The sequence below is a fragment of the Mus caroli genome, chromosome 7 (genome assembly GCF_900094665.2).
Source record: "Mus caroli chromosome 7, CAROLI_EIJ_v1.1, whole genome shotgun sequence".
Classification (NCBI taxonomy): domain Eukaryota; kingdom Metazoa; phylum Chordata; class Mammalia; order Rodentia; family Muridae; genus Mus; species Mus caroli.
Genome location: NC_034576.1, coordinates 109,463,315 through 109,485,604, shown reverse-complemented (window position 1 = coordinate 109,485,604; position 22,290 = coordinate 109,463,315). Strand labels below are relative to the sequence as shown.

Here is a 22,290-nt window from a genome sequence, read left to right as displayed (position 1 = left end):
TGTGTGTGGAAACCACATACTTAAAGAAATGTCATAGCAGCCCTAGCGAGTTATAAATAGCTTCAACATTAAGATTACTATTCATTAAGTAATGTTAATTGCAGAAAAGTTTTTGTTTGCTTCCCAAATAAATATGGATTTAGTGTGGAAAGGCATACCTGTAGTCTAAAGCACCTGGGAGAGAGTGACAGGTGGGACAGGAATTCAAGATCTTCCTTGCCGGCTTGTAAATTTAAGGCTAGAGGTCTAAGACTATCTCAAAAAACTGCAACTTCCTAAAATTTGGAATAAAGATATTCAAATTATATTCAAGGTAGTAACCCAGTTCAGGATAGGAAGTGTCAAACATATCACCTGTACTCATGAGAACAAAAGAAAAATCACTGTAAATATAAGTGTTTCACTTTGTTTGGTTATATGTCATGTACAGTGCAAATCTTTAATTTTAATACTAAAATTTCTGTGAAATGTTTTAAACTTATATGAGATGTCAATGTTCAAGCCATAGAAATGTTAATTGGAAAGTTTTCATATACTATATTCTGACTATGATTGCCCCTCCCCTAACTTCTTCCAGATCCTTTCCACCTCCCCATATATTGTTATTCTTAAAAAATTTATTTTTGAGATAAGATGTCACTATGTAAATCTAGGGTGACCTCAACTCATAAAGCTTCTTTCTCTACCTCATGGGACACAAGTAAAACCCATCATTTAAAAAAAAAAAAAAAAGAGTAAAAAGCATAGAGCATTAGATTCAGCTAAAATCTCCTTTTCCTCCCAACACTAAATATCCCTATTATATCACTCCAATAACGCTTTCTGGTTTTAGTATATTTATGCAGTTTTCCCCTCCTACCACATTGTTTATACTTACCTATGTTGATCACGTGGATCTGGTCAATTCACCTGAGCTTCTGGGTGGAACTTCATCCTCTGTTGAACAGTTCCTGATAAGCCGTTTACACCTTTTAAATACCCAAGAGGGCTCTAAAAGACCAGTTTGTACAGAACTCCTTGTGTACTTGTGCATTTTTTAGGGCATTTTCTTGAAAGAAAATTTCTGGATCATGAGTGTGCATAACTCCTTGTGTGCTTGTGCATTTTTTAGGGCATTTTCTTGAAAGAAAATTTCTGGATCATGAGATACACACCCTTCAGCTTTACTAGGCACTGCCAATTTACTTCCAAAGTGGCTGTATCCACTTCTACACTTACTAGGAAAGCATGGGTCTTTTTGCTCAATTGTCCTTGCCATTTTTAAAAACTGAATTGCAAAGCATTCTTTTGGAAGCTATTTCAATATAAAAACATCTTCCAATTGATTTGACATTTCATTTTTTTAACAGTACCTTTATCTCAAAATATCTTAAGAGTGTGGAAATTATATCAACACTTTCCTTTAGGTTTGGGCTTTTGTCTTTAAAAAGAATTCTCTACCCAGCTATGGTGAATGGAGTTTTCCTCTTCAGAATTGTTTTCAAACCATCTAGAACATATTTCTGTGTATTGTGTGAGTTAAAGAATCTGATTTTTATCATTTGCAAATCAACAGTCATTTTTAAATTGTCCATTCTTTCATCATTGACTTTTAAAGCTACTTCTATCATATGACAATGCTTGTATCTGTAAATGGGCCTGTTCCTAGGCTCATGATTTTGGCCTACTGATCCTATTCTTGTCTGTTGATAAATATACAGCTTAAATTGCTAGAGCTTTGTAATACATCTTGTTATCTGTTATACTTGGTATCTCCAAGTACTTTCTCAATACTGTTTTGGCTCTTCTTGTTCTTTATTCCATCATGTAAATTTTAGAATTAGCTATATCTTCCATTATCTTTAAAAAAAAACTTCCTTCATAATTTGTTGAGATAAAGCTAGTTTTGTTTTGGGTTTAGCTTACCAAATATTAACATTGCATCGATGATCAGCAATAAATGACCTTATTAAGGAGGGAAGGGGAGCTATGAGAAAAAATGTTGTGATTTCACTTGAGTTGTACTGTTTTTTTTTTTTTTTTTTTTTCAAATTACTTGGTGAGATTGAGAAGTTATGGTAAGCCTTCTCAATCGTGAGCAAACACAAATTTCCATTTGTTTAGTTCTTCTTTTGTCCTTTAATAAATATCATTTCCCCATAAACATCTTAGGAGTTTTGCTAGAATAATTCCTGGATTTAAAATTTCTATTTGCTGTATTTCGTCTTCTGAGCCATTATATGGCAAATCCTTTAATTCATCTACTACATTGCCAAAAAAACCCACCCTTGTTCTAGGATTGTGTGTGTTGTATTCAGAGCTCAAGACTTGTTGTTCAGGTGTCCATCTGTTTCCTCCAGCAATATTACACTGAAAAACAAGATCTATACCATTTCTCACATAAGCAGGGGGATTCCACTGGTATTTCTTGACCTAAGTTTGGGGTGGAAAGAGGTGACATGTCTCTCCTGAAGTATCTTGAAAGGAGCCTCTCTGATTTTTTTTTCTGCCCAAACCTCCCTTTTCAGTGGGGGAATACTCAACACACCCTTTGCTCTTTTCCGACAGTTGACCCTGCCCCTTCATAGTAGTTTGAGGTTCTCAGATGTTGAAATGCAATCTTTCAGGGATTCTCTGACCTTTGTTCCTGAGCTTTACCCAGGGGGAAGAAGCCCAATTTTCTCCACCTGAACCAGGATCTATATCGGAGTTAGGAATGGAAGTCACTATGATTCCCAAATCCACCATGGCACATTTCTTAATAACTTATTAATGGTAAAAATAAATGCTATCAATAGGTAATTTTGGGTTGTTTTGTTTTTCAGCTTTGTGGCTGGTTGGTCAAATTTTAAATTTAGTATTCCATCGATGTTCCAATCATGTAAATGCTATCTTGGGGAAGGAAGAGACAGGAGATTCTGCAGATCTCCAAAGAAAAAGCAAAATCGGCAAAACAGTCAAAAAAAGTTAAATAGCCAGCATCCACTTGCTTTTGACTCATAGATTGAATGGCACCTTCTTTACACAGCGTCTGGTCTAAGTGGGTTTGGTTGCTGTTTGGTTGGTTTTTAGTACTGGAAACGGATTCAGTTTGAAAGACACTTTGAAATGGAGTAGCAAACACCAATTCCCCCCAACTCTTTCTCCCCAATCCCCAGTTTGGTCTGAGGGGCACGATCCTTTTTCCGCTTTAGGTGGGCAAGATTTCTGTGCAAAGACCTTAGACCGTTTGCCTCATTTATCAGGCAAATTTGGAAGGGAAGAAGCCTTTACGGGAACTATTTTGAACGAGAAGGAAGACTACTACGCAGCAGGTTCAAGTCATACTTTTAACAGGAGCTTGTTGAAACGTTAACAATTCCAAAATGAAATTAAACGAGTTTTAACTTTTTTTTTTTTTTTTGCCTCTCAAATGCATAAAAATGCAGAGGAAGTTAACAAGGGGGGAAAAAATCTTAAAACGGTAAAAATAAGAAAAACAACTCTTCTTAGGACTAGTCCTTGGATGAGTTACCAGGAAACTGATTCTTCTTGTTCTTGACTTCGATTGCCAGTCCTGAGGCCAGCGGGCTCAGTACCTGCTCCGGCCTCCCCCTCGCTCCAGGCGGCTTCCCACGCGGCCTCCGCCCCTCGGGGGCGCCCGGCGGCCCGAGCGGCTGTAGGAATCCCGCGGCGCCGGGCAGTTTCGTTCTACAGACGGCGGCAGCCCGCGCTCCGGCCTACCCACGCGCTCACGGCCACTCGAGTAGCGCTCGCTGCGGTAGCTATCGCGGCCGCTGTAGCCGTCGGGCGAGCAGCCTCGGTACTCGTCATAGCGGCCCCCGCCGTAAGATGGCGGTGGACCTCGGGCAGGGCCGGCGCCGCGCGGGTCCCCGTAGCTGTCGAAGGGGTCGCGGTAGGAGCCTCCGCTAGGATGCTCGTAGTCGCGCTCGCGGCCGCCGTAGCCGTCGCGCTCGCAGTAGCCCCGGGAAGGGCATTCGTCTCGCGCGCTCGAGTGGCCATAGTCGCGGTAGGTGTAGTCGCGGGGCGAGGGCGCGAAGTCGCGCGGGTCCCGGGTGCTCGGGTAGTCGCGGCTCGAATAGCTCTCCCGGGGCGAGTAGCCCTCGTCGCGCGGGCCCAGGTACGGGTCCCGGCGCGGCGGTGGAAGCTCCCGGCGCGGCGGGCCCCCGTAGCCGTCTCGTCCCCGGGAGCCCGCCGCCCGCCCGCGAATCCCCGCGCCGCTGCGCGCGGGGCCCGACGGCGCTGCTCTCTTGGGCGGAGGCCCGGCGCGGCGCGGCGGCGGCCCGCGCTTCAGTGGCATGGGGGCCCGCGAAGGCCGCAGGTCGAAATCCCCCGTGTAGCCGCCTTCGTCGACTGACCCGCCCCGGGAGGGAGGGCGCCTCGGGCCGCCGCCACGGGTCCCGCGCAGGCCCCTCGGGCGGCCGCGGCTTCGGGGAGGAGGGGGCCCGCGCCGGCCGCTCTCGAACACCGGCTTGGTGGCTTGGGCCACTTTGATGGCCTTACCATCCAGGGACTTGCCGTTCATGTCTCGGGCTGCGGCCTTGGCGTCCGCGGGGTTCTCGAAGGTGACGAAGGCGAAGCCTCTGGACTTGGAGGTTTCCCGGTCCTTCATCAGGAGCACCTCGATGATGCGGCCATACTTGCCAAAAGCGGCTTCGAGGCCCTTCTCGTCGGTCTCGAGGTTGAGACCGCCGATGAAGAGCTTTCCTGGACGGTCGGCTTCAACCATGTCGGCAGCAGCGACGGCAGCAGCGGCGATTGAGGTGGTGAAGAGCAGAGAGATGGCGCGACACTGAGCTCCTCCGCTGGTCCAGACCGCCTCCTACCGGTCGAGGGGCGCTGTGCGTAGGCGGGAGGGCGGAAGGCAGGGCCCGGCGGCCCCTGAGCCACGGGCGACTCCTGCCTGTGATTGGTCGGCAGGTCCGCACCTCAAGCGAGTGTCTCGGGGAGGCGGAAACTGGTTTGTGGCTTCGGTGGGCTCTCCCGGCTCACTCAGCCCGCCCTGGCTTCGGCCCTGTCCCAGAAGCGTGGCTGAATTCAAAAGCCGTTAGGGGAAGAAGAAATAAAGTTCCATTGCTCTTAATGAGAAGAATCCCAAGGCATTCCAAACCTAGTTACCCACACGAGTTTAAAACAAACAAACAACCCCCTGGAATATGAGATTAGGAGTCGTTTAAAAGATTTAGAATGGAGTTTGTATATAAAGCTTAGTCATGAGATATGCGGGGGTTTATTTTCTCCCCTGAAGGGAAGAAGGTGTTGAAAGGTGAATCAATAGTGGAATAGATGGATTTATTATTATTGTTGTTATTATTATTTACTTAAACCTTTGTCCGTTTGGTCTCATATGTATACACGAAAATGGTTTTCACATTTCTTCCTGCCAGTTTGTAAGGTTTAATCCTAACCATGATTATCTTGTCTATTTCTCCTCCTTTTTAAAACTTCTCTTATAAAATGGTTTTTCATATTTTTCCTCAGCTGTGGAAGAAGTTTCTTATTCCATTTTCTCTAATGTTCTCTAAGTTTATAAATGTGCTTAGTTTGATGCTTAATCTTTCACGGGTGTGTGTATCCATGTAACCATTACCCACACACATCAAGATGCCTACCAGTCCCCTCGCTGGAACTCTCCCATTGTATTTCCAACAGAACAGTGCCTGCTTTCTCACAATTGGGCTCATTATTTTCTCATCTACCACAGATGGAATTTTCCTGTTCTTTGGCTTTATATAAATTTACTTCTGTAATCACAATGAACTCTTGTGATTTTGCTGATTCACCCAGCATATTTTGTGATTTATCATCTATGTGGCTTGTGTGATATTTTTAAAATATTTCTTATATAGTTCTTTCACATCCTTTCTCCCTTTCTTTGGTGAACATTGGAACATCTATCACTCTGGAGAGTGCCTCCTTCCTAACCAAATAATTTTGGAAACCTGACCCCAAAATACATTTGGGTTCCATTTAATTCTATTTTGCACTGTTAACACCTTCATACAAGCTACAGACATATAACACAGTCTTTGATTAGGCTTCTTGGTATAGGGCTTCCTAAAACCCTTAGCATTTCTGGGAAAGAATGCCTTTTGTTATTTCTAGGGTATACTTGGTGCCCAAGGATGATGTGGTGATTTGAATGAGAATGGCTCTATAGAGTCACAGTTGAATGCTTACTCACCAGGGAGTGGAACGTTTGAGAAGGATTGGGAGGTGTGATCTTGGAACAGTTGGGTCACTGGGTGTGGGCTTTAAGGTTTCAAAAACCCATGCCAGGCCCAGTGTCTTTCTCTCTCTGTCATCCGCCCCCCCCCCCATCTTCGACAAGGATCAGAATGTAACTGTCACTTACTACTCTAGTGCCATGCATACCTGCCTGCCACCACACTCTTCACCATGATGATAATGAACTAACCTTTGGAAGCTGTAATCAAATCCCAGTAAAATGCTTTCTTCTATAAATTGCCTTGGTTATTGTGCCTCTTCACAGTAAATGATGTGTAAATAAATCATGTAAATGATGGTGGGGACCTAGATAACTTTTGTGTGAGATTTGATCACTTAACCAACCCAGTGATAAGAACATAAGAACTTTTGTGCTCCTGAGGAGGAGGAAGGGACCAGGGATACACACACACACACACACACACACACACACACACACACACACACACACACACCATTAATGTGCTGCAGTAGAAATTTGGAGCTGAAAGAATAATACTTATTTATTAAGGCTTACTTTCCCCTTAGAATTAATTTTGGAATAGTGTGAAATTATGCTAGATTTATATTGATAGTGTCTTGGACACAGAACTCAATTGACCAGTAAAGAGTTATATAGTTATGTTTAGGAGTTCTAAGGCTAGTGTTTTTCCTGCTTGGAAAACCACCACTGTGTTTAAAGAGAGCAAAAGAGCTCTGGGTGTTTGTGTGGTGGTTTGAATGAAAATGGTCCCCATAGATTATTGGGAGTGGTAATATTGTGAGGTGTGAGCTTGTTGGAGGAACTGTGTTTCTGGGGGTGAGCTTTGAGATTTTGAAACTCCAGCCAGACACAGTGGCTCACACTCTCTCTTCCTGCAGACTGCCCCTACAGGCGTAAAACTCCAGCATATCTGCCTACCTGCTACCATGCTTCCTGCCATGCTAACAATGGACTAAACTTCTGAACTATTAGTGAGCCCCAATTAAATGCTTTCCTTTATAAGAGTTGTTGTGGCAATAGTGTTTCATCATAGCAATTAAACCCTAAGACAGGGAGTCTAAATAAAATGCTGTTTTTCTAGCAGTCATAGAAGAATTTTGACAATGGTAAAAGCTCTAATGTGTGGGTTGTTAGTGACATCATGACACTATAGCTAGCCTGGCTATATGGTTAAGGAGAGGGATAATGAAAACCTGGACTTTAAGGGGACACCTATATGAACATCACTATGGGAATTTTGGAAAACTCTAGCATTAAAATAGAACATATTGATGTTCATAAAAGGAACTAACTTGGGAATAAGGTACAGTTGTATAGACCTGTAGTCTCTACTTGGGAGGTAGAGGCTGGAAAATTGCTTGACACTGGCAATCTGAAACCAGTATGGACAACCTTAACTCAAAGGAGAAAAAAAAAAGGCAAAACTGAAGCTTTTAGAAGGTGGCTGGAATTTACCAATGGATATAACTATACATTTGTCCATCTGATTTCTGAACTGACCCAAAGGAGTTGAGGGATTATGTTATAGGGAGCCCAATAGAGATGACCACATAGACACAGTTTATAGCCAATTAGAAGTCTTTATTCCAAATGGCCAGGACTATACTCAGGTTATTTAGGACCTAAGTATAATCCTGAACATTTAGAGCAAAAGGCTTTTTAAAGACAAAAACCACATTGTGGTATCTCACTCTGCTGTTTCCAGAGGAGATTTGTGCAAGCAGGCAGTTTAACAGAAGCTAAGATAAGTTAGCTGGAGTATCACGAATTCAAGTTCCTAGAATAGAGTTGGATAATTTTCCACTGAATTCTCCATCAGGGAGATCAAATTCTAGTTAAACCTGAAATGGCCTCAGGTTTGTCTTGACCTATCACAATTTAGTAATACAAAAAAATGGAGAAAGCTATATCATTTCATCCTGTATTGCTGAGATACACACCAGTATGAAAGACAGTCCTGGGAGTAGAAGAGACAGGTGCCATATTCCCTGTAGAGTTGCAGAACATAGCTGGTAGATAGGACTGATTTGGACCAGAAGTGTTTTTTCCCCTTATTTTACTTATTTCACTGGTGTTTAAGGTTGAATCTAGATTCTAGAGCATGCTCAGAAAGCCCTCTACCACTGAACTATATTCCTGACCTCTACCAACTTGTCTTGACAGAAAGATACACTGAGTGAACAGGGCTTTCCTTACCCCATAATGGATGCAAATGCTAAGAGTGCTAATAAAGAACTAGAATAGATGACATTGTATCAATGAGGACTTTCAAATTGCATTTCTTCAAACAAGGAACATGCTTGGATCCCACATTACAATAATGCACAGAGATGCTCTTTCAGGCCCAGTGCCAGAGATGGACATCATGGCAGAGTCTCTGAAGAGAATCAGGCCCCTGTGTCAGAAGAGGGAGCCTCTTCTTATTTATACTCCTTAAGGTTGGGGTGAGGTTTACAGTAGTAGCTGGCGGCCAAGTTCTACGATTTCTATGCAGAATGAGTGTGGCATGATAACCTTAACATCAATACCCTTAGATGTTAACTCACTTGGTGTCTGCAATGTCTCAGTGGGATGCCTGGCCCCTTCAGTGAGATGGGAAGAGCTGCTGTAAAGCATAGGTTAGATGCTAACATTATTTCCTGTTAGGATCTAGGGTGGAGAAATCCTGTACCATCCTAACACCCTGAAAGAGGTGTGCAGCAAGAGATTCCATCAAAAGATGACATGAAACCAGAAAGGAAGACACGCGATCTGGAGACCACCCACAGGGCCAAATGTGAACTGGCAGACTGGAATGGCTACAGATTATCTGACCAGCCACACTAACCCTAGCATCCTAAGATGAAACCTCAGGAAACTTGAGAGCACAGAAGCTCCGATGAGGAAAGAGATGTATTCATTATCAAAGAACAGAGACATTTCAAGAAAGAGTCATTGTCCTCCCTTAAAATTAGAAAAAAAGTGGGGGTTTCTATGTGCAGGTGGTATCCTGACAGGGATAGTTGGGGAATACAAGGAATAACCTGCAGGCCCTCCTTGGGTTGAAATCCCCAGGACAGTTAAAACTCCACCCCTTTCCTGTGGACTGGGAACTGCTGCTTCCAGTTCCTTCTGGGACTGAGTTCTGGTCCAGCCTTCTAGACATGAGAGCATTATGGCTCTCTCTGTGCCCCAAGTTCACTGACGATGAAGAAAGCAGCACTTCCTATGCTTAAAATTTAACTCTGAAAGCCAGAAAATGCCTACCACACAGTTTACCTTCTTACCCATTTTAGGTATAAAGTCCAGTTGTGTTAAGTACACCCACATTGTGTGTACTTTTGAGAACTCTACCTGACAAAATGAAAGTCTGTCAAACAACTTCTGACTCTTGATACCCCCAGCCTCTGGCAACTCCATTTTACTTTAATACATTTGACTACTGCACACTAATTACTCAAACAATATGGAATAAAACTCTAAATATTTCTCTTAGTTCACATTTGTGTTTTATCAGTCAATAATACTTATTCAATGTTGAAATATCAAGTCTGTCTGCTTCTAGGGACGCGGCTTCAGACCTCTCCCTGTACCCCATTAATTTATACATTTTATATCTTGATCACAGTTCCTCCTTCCCAATCCTCCCCTCGCAAGCCTCTCCCTCATTCCCCCATTCTCCCGTGAGAAGGGGAAGCCCCACATCCCAGGAACCACCTGAGCCTGGTACAACAAGTCAGTGCAGGACTAGGCACATCCTCTCCAATTGAGTTCAGACAAGGCAGTCCAGTAAGGGGAACAGGATCCACAGGCAGGCATCAGAGCCATCCCCTGCTCCAGTTGTTGGGGGACCTCCATGAAGACCAAGCTGCATATTTGCTATGGGGGGGTCCTAGGTCCAGCCCATATGTGCTCTTTGGTTAGTGATTCATTCTCTGGGGGCCCCACAATGTCCAAGTTAGTTGACTCTGTTGGTATTCTTGTGGAGTGCTGATCCACTCCAGGTCCCTCATTCCTTCCCTTAACTCTTCCACAAGACTACCTAAGCTTTCATGTTTGGCCGTGAGTCTCTTTATCTTTTCCAGTCAGCTTCTGGGTGGAGCCTCTCAAAAGACAGTTATGCTAGGCTCCTGTCTACAAGCCTAGCGGAGTATCATTAATAGTGTCATGGATTTGTTCTTGCCCATGGGATGGGTCTCAAGTTGGGCCAATCATTGGTTAGCCATTCCCTCAGTTTCTGCTCTATCTTTGTCCCTGTACATCTTGTACACAGGACACATTTTAAGTCAAAGTTTTTGTAGGTGGGTTGATGACTTTATTCCTTCACTAGGAGTCCTGCCTGGCAACAGGAGGTGGCCACTTCAGACTCCATATCTTTGATTCCTAGGAGTCTCAGGGAGAAACTCTATCATTGACTCCCTGGAGTACCCCCCAATTCTGTTAACTAGACCAGGCCTTTGTCCCTAGCTCTCCCTATACCTGATCCCCTTTCCCCGCCTCATCCCCTCTCCCAGTTCTTTCCCTCCATCCACCTGCAGGGATCATTTTATTTCCCATTTTGAGAGCTTCAAGCATCATCCCTTGGGTTCACCTTGTTATTTAGCTTCGTTGGGCCTATGGATTGTAGTATGAGTATCTTTTACTTTATGGCTAATATCCACTATAAGAGAGTACTACCATGCATGTCCTTTTGGGTCTGGATTACCTCACTCAGGGTATTTTCTAGTTCCAACCACTTGTCTGCAAATTTCATGATGTTATTAATAGCCAAGTAGTACTCCATTGTGTAAATGAACCATATTTTCTTTATTTATCAGTTGAGGGACATTGGGTGGTTTACAGTTGCTGGCTATTATGAATAAAACTGCTATGAACATAGCTGAGCAAGTATCCTTGTGGGATGATGGAGCATATGTTGGGTATATGTCTAGAAGAGTATAGGTGGGTCTTGAGGTAGAACTTTTCCCAATTTTCTGAGATGCTGCCAAATTGATTTCTAGAGTGGTTGTACAAGTTTTCACTCTCACCAGGAATAAAGAAGTGTTCCCCTTGCTCCACATCTTTGTCAACATGTTCTACCACTTGAGTTATTGATCTTAGCCATTCTAATAGGTGTAAGGTGGAATCTCAAGAGTTGTTTTAACTTATATTTTCCTTATGAGTAAAGATGTTGAACATTTATGTGTTTCTCAGCAATTAGAGAGTCTTTTATTGAGAATAATTGGGTTATTTGGCTTGTTGGTGTCTAGCTTCTTGAATTCTTTATTAGCCTATCAGATATAGGGTTGTTGAAGATCTTTTCCTATTCTGGAGACTGTTTAGGCCTATTAATGGTGGCTTCAGACTTGTTAATTTTTAAAATTTCTTAAATTTTTTACAATCCAGTCGTTAGCCCACTCCGGGTCTGCCCTCCCAAATTTCCTCATCCCATTCTTCCTCTGTCTCCAAGAGGATGTCCCACCCCTCCCAAACCCTACCCCACCCCACAATCCCTCCCTACTGCCTGGTCCTCAAGTCTCTAAAAGGTTATGCACATCTCTCACTGAGGCTGGATCAGGCAGTCCTCTGCTGTCTACGTGTTGTGGGCCTCAGATCAGCTATTGTATGCTGCCTGTTTGGTGGCTCAGAGATCTTAGGGGTCCAGGTTAGTTGAGACTGCTGGTCTTCCTATGGGGTCACCGTCCTCAGCTTCTTCCAGCCTTTTCCTAATTCAACCATAGGGGTGTGTGGCATCTGTCCATTGTTGAGTGTAAGTATCTGCATCTGACTCTTTCAGCTGCATGTTGGGGCTCTCAGAGGGTTGCCATACCAGGCTCCTGTCTGTAGGAACACCATAGCATCCAATAGCATAGTAATAGTGCCAGGTCATTGGTGCCTTTCCTTGAGATGGATTCTACTTTGGCCTGGTCACTGGACCTCCTTTCCATCAGTCTCTTTTCCATTTTTGTCTTTGCACTTTTTAGACAGGACTAATTCTGGGTCAGAGTTTTGACTTTGGGATGACAACCCCATCCCTCCACTTGATGCCCTATCTTTCTACTAGAGGTAGACTCGAGTTCCTTCTCCCCACTGTTGGGCATTTCATCTAAGGTCCCTCCTTTTCAGTCCTGAGAGTCTCTCATCTCCCAGGTCTCTGGTACATTCTAGAGCACCCCCCCCCCACCTCCTACCACCCAAGGTAGCATATTTCCATTCATTCTGCCAACCCTCAGGGCTTGTCTCCTGTCCCTGCCCCCAATGCCTAATTATGTTCCCCTTTCCCCCTCCTCCTCCCCTTGGGACCCAGGTCCCTCCCTCCCTCTGCTTTCCATGATTGCTTTCTTTTCCTTCCCAAGTGGGACTGAAGCATCCTCACCTGGGCCCTTTGGCTTGTTAACCTTCTTGAGTTTTGTGGATTGCATCCTAGGTATTCTGTGCCTTTTTTTTTTTTTTTTGCTAATATACATTTATTAGTGAGCACATACCATACATGTTCTTTTGGGTCTGAGTTACCTCACTCAGCATGGTATTTTCTAGTTCCATCTATTTGCCTGCAAAACACATGATTCTTAATAGCTGAATAGTATTCCACTGTGTAAATGAACCACATTTTCTGTATCCATTCTTCCCTTGTAGGACATCTGGGTTGTTTCCAGCTTCTGGCTATAACTGGTAAGGCCACTATAAACATAATGGAGCACATGCCCCTGTGGTATGGTGGGGCATCTTTTGGGCATATGCCCAAGAGTTGTATTGCCTAAGCTGGGTCTTCAGGTAGATCTATTTCCAACTTTCTGGAATTCAATCTGGAGGTTCTCAGAGTGGTTGTACCAGTTTTCAGTCCCACTAGCAATGGAGGTGTTCTTTCTCCACATCCTTGCCAGTATGTGCTGTCACCTGAGTCTTTGATCTTAGCCATTCTGATTGGTGGAAGGTGGCATCTCAGGTACTTTAGATTTGCATTTCCCTGATCACTAAGGACCTTGAACAATTCTTTAAGTGTTTCTCGGCCAGTCAAGATTCCTCTGTTGTGAATTCGGTTTAGTTCTATATCCCATTTATTTGATTGGGTTGTTTTGTTATTTGGAGGTTAGTGTTTAGCCAAAATATGTGTAAAAAAAAAAAAAAAAAAAAGCTTGGAATCACTCTTAAGTGGCAAGTTGACCTTTAAAACTGAAGGAGACTGCAACAGTGCTGTCCAGGGTCCTGCTGGGTGGCAATGGAAATCTGGCTGGGGCTGGCTGCTCTGCTCCATTCTGAGTCTAGAGACTCAAGGCTAGGGCTAGAGCAAATCCATCAGTGCTGTGCTCCTGTCTGAAGCAGTATGTGCCTCTCCCTCTGCAGACTTGCTCTGGGCTTCTGCCATTTGCTCAAGGCTAGCACTGTTTCCAGTGCACTCACCTCCTCCACACAGGTCCTGCCCCTCAGGTCTCAACCCATCCCACCCTGCTCTTAGTCACCCTCTCCCCACCCTTAACCCCCCTTCACTCTCACAAGTAGCCTTTCTTCTAAGTTCTCTCCCTGTAGCTACTCACTACCACCTCATCCACACTGAGCTTTGGCAGCACTCCCAGGGCAGAGCTTAAACTGTTCCAATTCACAGACATAGATGCCTCATAGGATTTTCATATTGGGTTTCCAGCCATCTTTCTAAGTAGCATCCCGAGCATTCCCACTCAATACCACCACCAAGCCACACATGATACCATGGAGAGGAAACTGCTTGGGTGAGCCTTTGCTGAATGCTCATTTGCCATGTCATGAATTATTTTATTGAGTCAGGATCGTAACTCCTGCTGCCCTGGAACTCACTTTGTACATCGGGCTCAACTTGAATCCAGAGATTGACATGCCTCTTCCTTCCAAGTGCTGAGTATTAAAAGCATGCACCACCATGCCTGGCTCCAAGTCACTAGTTTTTCCACCCCCACCACACACAGTTCTAGAATGGTTTGTTCTACAGCTTTACTTAATAGCTCCTAACAATCTTTCACAGATAACTACTGTGCCATTTTATCTAATGAATATTTTTATCTCCAATAGCCTTATGCCCTTTCAAAATTAAGCTCCCCTTTTGTAACAGGAGGCCACAGAGTACTCATTGAAGAATTTTATTCCTTCATCTACCTAAATCACTGATTCTCAACCTACTTAGAGGTTACTTAAAATGCTCACTTCTATGGAGAGTCACCCCAATATTCCTTTTCATTGATCCTAGTATGGAGTGTATATAAATCTACATTTAAAGACACAAGTGACTTTGACATTGGCAGCACTCAGCACACATATGGATGCCATTCTAATAGAATAAGTTAGAGTACAGGTATGAACTAAATCAGGGCTGTGGGAAATCAAGGCTTGTGAATCTTTAGTCCTGTGATAGATAATTTAATGTCTTACTTCCCTCACCCACATCCTCAATCAAGAAAATGTCTCCGTAAGATCTAGATATAGTACATTTTGAGTAATTAATGCAGGAGTGCCCAGCCCATTGTGGATGGTGCCATAACCTGGGCTGGTGGTCACGGGCTCTACTAGAAAGAAAGATGAAGCTTTTTGGAATGGGGATAGCAAAGGGCTTTCTTTTCAGGAACCTAGTAACCCGTGGCCACTGGTGGGCTACAGGTGGCACCTGAAAGAGTGGCCTGACATGGAAAGACCGATTGAGGGTCACTGTCTTGGTGGGGCTCCAGAAAACAGAAAATGGTATCCTGTACGGAATGTCGGGGAGCAAGGAATAACATGTGAGGATTGGCAACAAAGTTGGCATGACAATAGAAAGTTTCACTACCATAAGAGAATTATCCTGTGTTTTCCTTGAAAGCCAAATGAAGATGAGACCAGTAAGTACCAAGATATATGTGGAAGAAGAGGTGGAAAGATTATAAGAGCCAGAGGTGATGAATAAATCCAGAAAATAGTGTCTTCCAGACACAACAGGATGGAAGGAGATATGAAATCACAGAGCTCAGAATAGTCTTTCCCAGTGACCAGCTCCCCAGCTTGCACCGAGTTCAAGCCAAAGATCATGAATTCCAGCTGCCAAGTGACCTGCATGGCCTGGGTCCACTGCAGCGTGGCCAAAGAGATGCCAGACAAGGCAGAGCTAAGTAAAGAGGAAGTGGAATGTCTCATTGCTGAAGCAAAAGGAAAATTACAAGGAGGAGGTGGTAGTGAGGAAGAGGCGGCAAGCAGTCCTTCCGAAGATGGCATGCAGAGTGCCCAGGCCCAGGATGGGGATCCACAAGATGACTGTATGCTAGATGAGCTGGCCAAGTAAGACTTAGATAATTATGATGAAGAGGACAACCCAGATACTGAGACCATTGGCGAATCTCTATTGGGTTTTACGGTGTATGGTAGTAGTGATCAGGATCCATATGTCACCCTGGAAGACATGGAACATGAGCAGGAAGATTTCTAGATTAAGCTGACTAATAACCTTATTGTTTGTGGCCATGCTGAACAAAAGCAGTGCAATAAATGTGTAGAGGTACACATTTACAATCAAGAAGAGGAGTCTATGTCCACCTGACATACTCCTGTCTGCATACCCTCTGAGTGTGGAATAGCTGAATTTTGATCCTAGCCCAGATATGCCTACTGGAAATTACATTGCTGTGGGAAACATGACCCCTGTTGCTGAAGTGTGGGACCTGGATATTGTGGACTCTATAGAGCCAGTCTTCACAATGGGAAGCAAGCTTTCTAAAAGAGGAAGGAAGGAAGAATAGTTCCTCAGCAGAAGAACATATTGATGCTGTCCTTGATGTTTCCTGGAGTAAGACAGTCAGAAATGTGCTGGCAAGTACATCAGCAGATAGCACTGTAATTCCCTGGGATCTGTCTGTGGGGAAGCCAGCAACCAGGCTTACTGAACATACAGACAAGGTTCAAACTCTGCAGTTTCATCCATTTGAAGCACAGACACTGATTTCTGGACCCTATGACAAATCAGTGGCTCTGTATGACTGCAGAGATACTAGCCAGAACAACCGCCTATGGTGGTTCAGTGGGCAGATCGAGAGAGTGACCTGGAATCACTTCATACCGTGTCATTTCTTGGCTAATACAGATGATGGCTTTGTATATAATCTGGATGCATGTTAAGATAAGCTGTTTTCTTACACTTAATGCACACAATGATGAAATCTCTGGTCTTGATCTGAGCAGTCAGATCAAAGGCTGCCTTGTAATGCTTCAGCAGACAAATTTGTGAAGATCTGGGACATCTTAGGAGATAGGACAAGTCTCATTCATTCTAGAGACATGAAAATGGGAGTTCTTTTGTTCTTCATGCTGTCCTGACTTGCCATTTGCTTATGACTTTGGAGGACAGAAAGAAGGGCTTCAGGTTTGGGACATAAGCACTGTTTCTTCAGTAAATGAAGCACTTGGAAGATGGGAAAGACTGGTTATTGGCAGCATGAAAGGTTTATCTGTTAGTGGTCCCTGTGGGGACAGGAGCCCACAGACACCAATGGAGTCCTGACAAAGGTCACAGCCTAAAAATGCTCATGTGTACCTACAACCATAGATGGAGACAAAATTCAGTTCCTGTTGCCATTTCTCTCTGCAGCTTTGGTGGCAGTTGACAACCTTTTGACTGCCTTCAACTGGATACTGTACAGAGTTCTTGCATCTCTTGAAAATAACATTTAAAAAAAAGTGAAAAAAAGAATGAATGAAAGAAAGAAAGGAAAGTAAAAAGAGCAAGCCATGTTGAGCCAAGTCAGTAAGAAGCATTCCCCCTGTGGCCTCTGCATCAGCTGTCTCCAGGCTCCGGCCCTCTCCTCCCTGCTTTAATGATGAACTGTTATATGGAAATGAGAAAAACTCTTCCCGCCACAAGTTGCTTTTGGTTGTGGTGGTGTTTCATCACAGCAATAAGTAACACTAACTGGGACAAGTCCCATCATCCGGTTCATTTCTCTATTTCCCAGGGTTTTAAGCTCCATAGTGAATAAAAACATGACACTTGTAGCATTTTCTGTGCTTTGCTTTACTTTCTCAACCTCCGTGTGAAACCCAACAAACATTTTACAGAGACGTGAGCAACCTATCCCTACTGAATGTACTTCAGTGCTTCTGGACATAAACAGTGTTTCTTACAAGTTAAAGACTTTGCCACTTGGAAGTTAGGTTTTTAAATTTTTTACAGGCACATCCGGTTCTTCAGAAATAATTCCACCAGCACCCACTTTCTGTATTAGGACACTCTGGCCCAATGACCAAATGTGGATTATTAATTCTTACATCGACCAGAAACTTCTTGATTTTCTTCTTCAATATTTCCTTTTTGTCTAACCTGAGAAAATAAATGAACATCTTTTCTACCTTCTAAAGCTTCAGGAGAAGAAACAAACCTTTGCTAACACAGGGAATTTAACGCTGATGGCAAGTGGGAATTCAAGATGTGGTGAAGGAGATGCAGCAAAGAAAGTGGCATATTAACAAGGGCCTCTGGGAGCCTCTTCTCAGGGAAGCAACCAACATATTCTTGTTAATTATACTGGGCACTGTGTCAGCCTCAAGTCATAGGTCCTTGGAATAGCCTCAAGGATAGATTTTTATCAATTTTTCCACTTTACAGACTACTTTGAGATACTAGCAAATCTAGTTAAACAGGGGTGGGGCCAGAACTCAAATCGAGGTTGTTTGGTTCCAGATCAATCTATCAAAGTGCAGCAGGCTGATTCTGAGGGCATCAATGAAAGAATGGGTACCGAAATCTCTCAACATAGGACATAGTGCCTCTGAGAAGCAATTTAAGACTTACGCTAGAAATTCCATTTTGCATGCTGGAGATCTCAAGACTTTACATAAATTCTTAATTGCTTCATGATCAAGGGCATTCTTCATTAAGTTCATTTGTATCACACTTTTGTTGTTAGATAAGATACCTAAGAGATCCTGACAGCAACCAGGGGTCAAACCACAGTTTTCCAATCTACAGGGAGGAGAGACAAAAAGACAAATAACTTTATTTTATGGCATAGGACAAGCACTTAAGAGATCTGTGAGCTTTGGAAGATAATCTTAGAAATTAAAAGAGATATGAATATAGCTAGAGTGAATTCATGAACTACAGGAACTCACATAATTATGAGTTAAGCATATTTCCTTCTGACATGAATTCCAATTCTATTTGTCCAATGTGTTAAGCCCCTTTACCTACTGAACCATCTCACCAGTCCCAAGTAGAAACTTAGAAACATGGTACTGAGTCCTTAAAAAGCAAGAAATAACAAGGTTTCAAAAGCACAGTGTTATTTATGTAAATACACATCCAGGGCTAGGGGAGAGCTTCTAGTAGGTGCCTTAAATCAGGGTTCAGATTGCTGTGATAAAACACCATAACAAAAAAGTGATTTGAGGATAAAAGGGATTTTTTTTTTTGTCTTAAACTTCCATATCACACTGGAGGAAATCATTCGTGGAGGTGTGTGCATGCCACAGTGCTGAGACTATGTGTGGTGGTCAGAGGAAAGTTTAAGAATTGTTTCTCTCCTACAATTTTGGTTCTTGTCAGTTCTGAGGATCTAGGACTGAATGAACATGAGTATATAGAAAGGACAGGAGATTACAAGCTCCTTGAGAACTTGGCATTTCTACAGAAGCATGATTGGTAAAGTCCTCTATTTCATATGAAAATTTCATTCAAGGACAACTGGAATATCTGAACAATGACAGAGCATGGAGGGCCCCAATAGGATAATACTAAAGAGATAACACTAGAGAAAAAGGCAAAATGGAGATTCTATAGCAAAAGGCATATAAAATACAGGCCCATATATTTGAAATTCTGATCCTTATTTCTCAAAGTAACTTATCTTCTATAGCACCATTTGTTTTTTAATTCTCCACATACAAAATTACCTTTCTCTGAACTCACCCTAGCCTCTGAATGTGGCAGTTTGGATTTCTTAAAGCATCACACAGAATATTCAGACCAGCATCATCCAAGATGTTGTGCCCAAGGTCTAGGCTCCACAAGTTTGAGTTGTTCACAAGAACAGAAGCCAGATCCCCACAAGCCTTACTCGTGAGAACACAGCTCATCAACCTATGGAAAACACGTAAGAGAAGGAAAGAGCTCTTTAGTAGCATGAGCTATGTTCTTCCAGGAGAGTTGCCCAGGCAGTTAAACCTCTTTTTCTATGTATTAGTACAACCCAGGACATAACTGAGGTGGCTTAATATCAATAGAAACAGATGGAATTTCTTAATGAGCAGAAGAAACCAATGTATAAACAGTTATCTCTCATAAAGTTGATTGCATATTGGTTTTTTAAAAGCACTTTTGATTTTTCCCTAGGTATTTAAAAGATTATATGTATGAGTGTTTTGCCTGCATATGTGTACACAGCATACACTCCTAGTATTAGAGAAGTCAGAATACTGTGCTTGATCCTCCCTGTACTGCAGTACAGACAGTTGTGTACCACCACTAATGCCCAGTAGCATGAGTGAAGTATATCCATTTTAAAATGAATTATTAATGCCTGGAGAGATGTCTCAGTGGTTAAGAACACTTGCCACTCTGACAAAGGAGAGGGAGAGGCAGGCAGATCTCTTAGAGTTTGAGGCCAGCCTGGCCTACAAAGAGTTCCAGGACAGCCAGGCCTGTTATTCAGAGAAACCCTGTCTCAGAAAAAAAAAAAAAGGATGAAAACTTTTCCAAGGAGCCGTAAGGGTACCCTGTAGGACTTAAGGTTTTTGTTGTTGTTCTTTTTATATGTTTTTAAAGTAAGTTTGGAGGTCTTGGGGTATAGGTCAATTGTAAAAGCCCCAGTTTCAATCTGCTATACACATAGATACCAAAAGACACACAGACACAGAGAGACAGAGTTGTTAAAATTCTATCTTTTGGCCATGATATGGCTGTTGTATTCAAACTCACAGCAGCTGTGGTTATCAGCTCAGTATCAAAATGGATGAAAGATGGCAGCACCTCTATGTTGACAAGTTTTGAGAGGGAATGTTTTCTTTTGGGAGTGTAGCTATGTTCTAATAGATGACCCCATACCTTTGCATAGGATCAGTACTCTTTAGTTAGCGGGTTCTAAAATAGCAAATTAAAAAGAGGACATGAAGCGGAGAAGGAAGTTGTGGAGGTAGTGGAAAGAGTAATAGGTATAGTGAAAATATATTTAAAAATTTCAAAGACCAAAATTATTATATTAAAGAACAAACAATAAAGCTACCTATAGAAAGATATTTCTCCCAGGTCCTTTGAACATTCACAAGCTTTACCTCATGGGGCACAAGTCTGTAATTTCTGGTACTTGGGTAAAGAATCATGAGGTGGAGACTTGCCTGTGCTACAGAATGAGTGTAAAGCCAGCCTACACTCCTAGTAGATCCTAGCTGAAAAGGTATACATGTGTCAACCCTGGCACCCATTTGTCACATCTGCTGTTATTTCACTTGCTTTTCCTTTTTCTTCTGCTAATTATATGCTCAAATAGCAAATTCATTCCATCTTTCATCCCTAAAGTAACTGCCTTCTTTGTGGTATCATTTTATTTGAGGTTCTTTATCCTTGCGTATCAATACATGGAATATATTCATCATGGGTCTTTATTTTTACTTCATTAGCATTTCACATCTCTTGACAAGAGCATCACATCAGTCCTCTTGGCATTAGACTCCCGTTTTCTCTTGATGTGGTGGTGGGTTTTAGAATCCTAATTTTTATAACTACTGAGAAAACTGCATTGGCTTCCCAGAGGCTATGAAGGTGGCCACAAACATGTGTATTAAGGAGAGAAGGTAGGCTGAGCAAAGGCCTTAGATATACTGGTCTCTCTCTCTCTCTCTTTTTTTTTTTTTTGGTTTTTGAGACAGGGTTTCTCTGTATAGGCCTGGCTGGCCTCAAACTCAGAAATCTGCCTGCCTCTGCCTCTGCCTCCCGAGTGCTGGGATTAAAGGCATGCGCCACCATGCCTGGCTGATATACTGGTCTCTTAGAAATTGTTTTTGTGGTTACAGGAAAGGCATTGGCTTATCTTATCAAGCTGAGTAAAGATCAAGGAAATTCAGAGTAACACACATATATATCTTGTCCCTAAGGATGTGGATTGGTGCTTAGATGTTACAATAAACTCATTTGGGAGTTGTTACCAAATACCTGAAAATAAGGCAAACTTCAAGTGTCCAAGATGAGGCAAAGCATTATGTTAGAAGGGTGTGGCAGGTAACATGCCAACCAAATGTCAGGCTAAGAAGCTGGAAAGGGAAGGGAAGTACAGGGGTGGGGAGAAGTGAGCCTTCACAGGCTTCTTCCAAGCAGAATCCATGTGGGTGAGGTTTCTTTCTATCACATCCCCAGATAAGCTCTGTATAATGAAGATTTTCAACATCTAAACTTTTGGGGTGGAACATTTCAAATTCAAACTGTAACAGCTTTCATGACTCAATCCAGTCAGGATAACACTTTGGGTATGCTAAGAAGCTGAAAATAAAAGTTGAAGAAATGCTGGGGCTATAGAGCTGGAAAAATGGCTCAGTGGTTAAGAATATTGTCTGCTCTTCCAAAGGACCTAGATTCAATTCCTGGTACTCACATGGATGCTCACAGTTGTCTACAACTTCAGTTCCAGGGCTCAAACACTCTGCCTTTCATGGATACCAGGCATACATGTGGTGCAGACACACATGCAGGCAAAACTTCCATACCCATAAAAAATAAATCTATATGCAGGATTTCTCTCTCTAAGGACTCAATCATGAGAAGATTGATCTGCCAACTAGGTTGAGACTGACACCTCAGTCTTATTTCATTTTGGAGTTTTTATATGATGAATTATTAAATATCATAAAGTCATTAAATTAATCCACAGGATAATTTAAAGTAGTTAAAGATTTTCTGGAATAGCACCAAATGAAAGGGAATCTCACCCATACAATTATCACCATGATGTATTTAAACCATGCATATTCTTGCTTTTTTTTTTTTTTTTTTTGAGACAGGGTTTCTCTGTATAGCTCTGGCTGTCCTGGAACTCACTTTGTAGACTAGGCTGGCCTCAAACTCAGAAATCTGCCTGCCTCTGCATATTCTTGCATTCTTAAGATAGCTCAGGAATGAAAATGGCTACTTTTAAAACTGGACTTTAGGGCAAAGTAATGGTATCTCC

The 22,290-nt window shown here is 42.8% G+C and overlaps 2 protein-coding genes and 1 pseudogene across 2 annotated transcripts in view; 1 reads left to right on the top strand and 2 right to left on the bottom strand.

The window, feature by feature from the left end:
• Positions 1-3,295: 3,295 nt before the first annotated feature.
• Rbmxl2 (RBMX like 2) lies at positions 3,296-5,006 on the bottom strand. Its single transcript, XM_021168052.1, has one exon. The coding sequence runs from the start codon at positions 4,706-4,708 to the stop codon at positions 3,551-3,553; it is 1,158 nt and encodes a 385-aa protein (XP_021023711.1). The 5' UTR covers positions 4,709-5,006; the 3' UTR covers positions 3,296-3,550.
• Positions 5,007-15,176: 10,170 nt separating this feature from the next.
• LOC110297209 lies at positions 15,177-16,640 on the top strand (annotated as a pseudogene).
• A 491-nt stretch (positions 16,641-17,131) lies between these two features.
• Positions 17,132-22,290, bottom strand: part of Nlrp14 (NLR family pyrin domain containing 14) — a 32,063-nt gene continuing 26,904 nt past the window's right edge. Inside the window, exons 9-11 of the mRNA XM_021167896.1 lie at positions 19,044-19,214; positions 17,928-18,098; positions 17,132-17,456 (exon numbers count right to left, since the gene is read on the bottom strand). Of these exons, the coding sequence (XP_021023555.1) occupies positions 17,324-17,456; positions 17,928-18,098; positions 19,044-19,214 (475 nt within the window). The 3' untranslated portion in view covers positions 17,132-17,323. The remainder of the gene's footprint in view (positions 17,457-17,927; positions 18,099-19,043; positions 19,215-22,290) is intronic.

What these genes read in the sequence shown, in the direction of transcription:
- Rbmxl2 (XM_021168052.1), bottom strand. Translation starts at nt 4,708, where the DNA reads ATGGTTGAAGCCGACCGTCCAGGAAAGCTCTTCATCGGCGGTCTCAAC.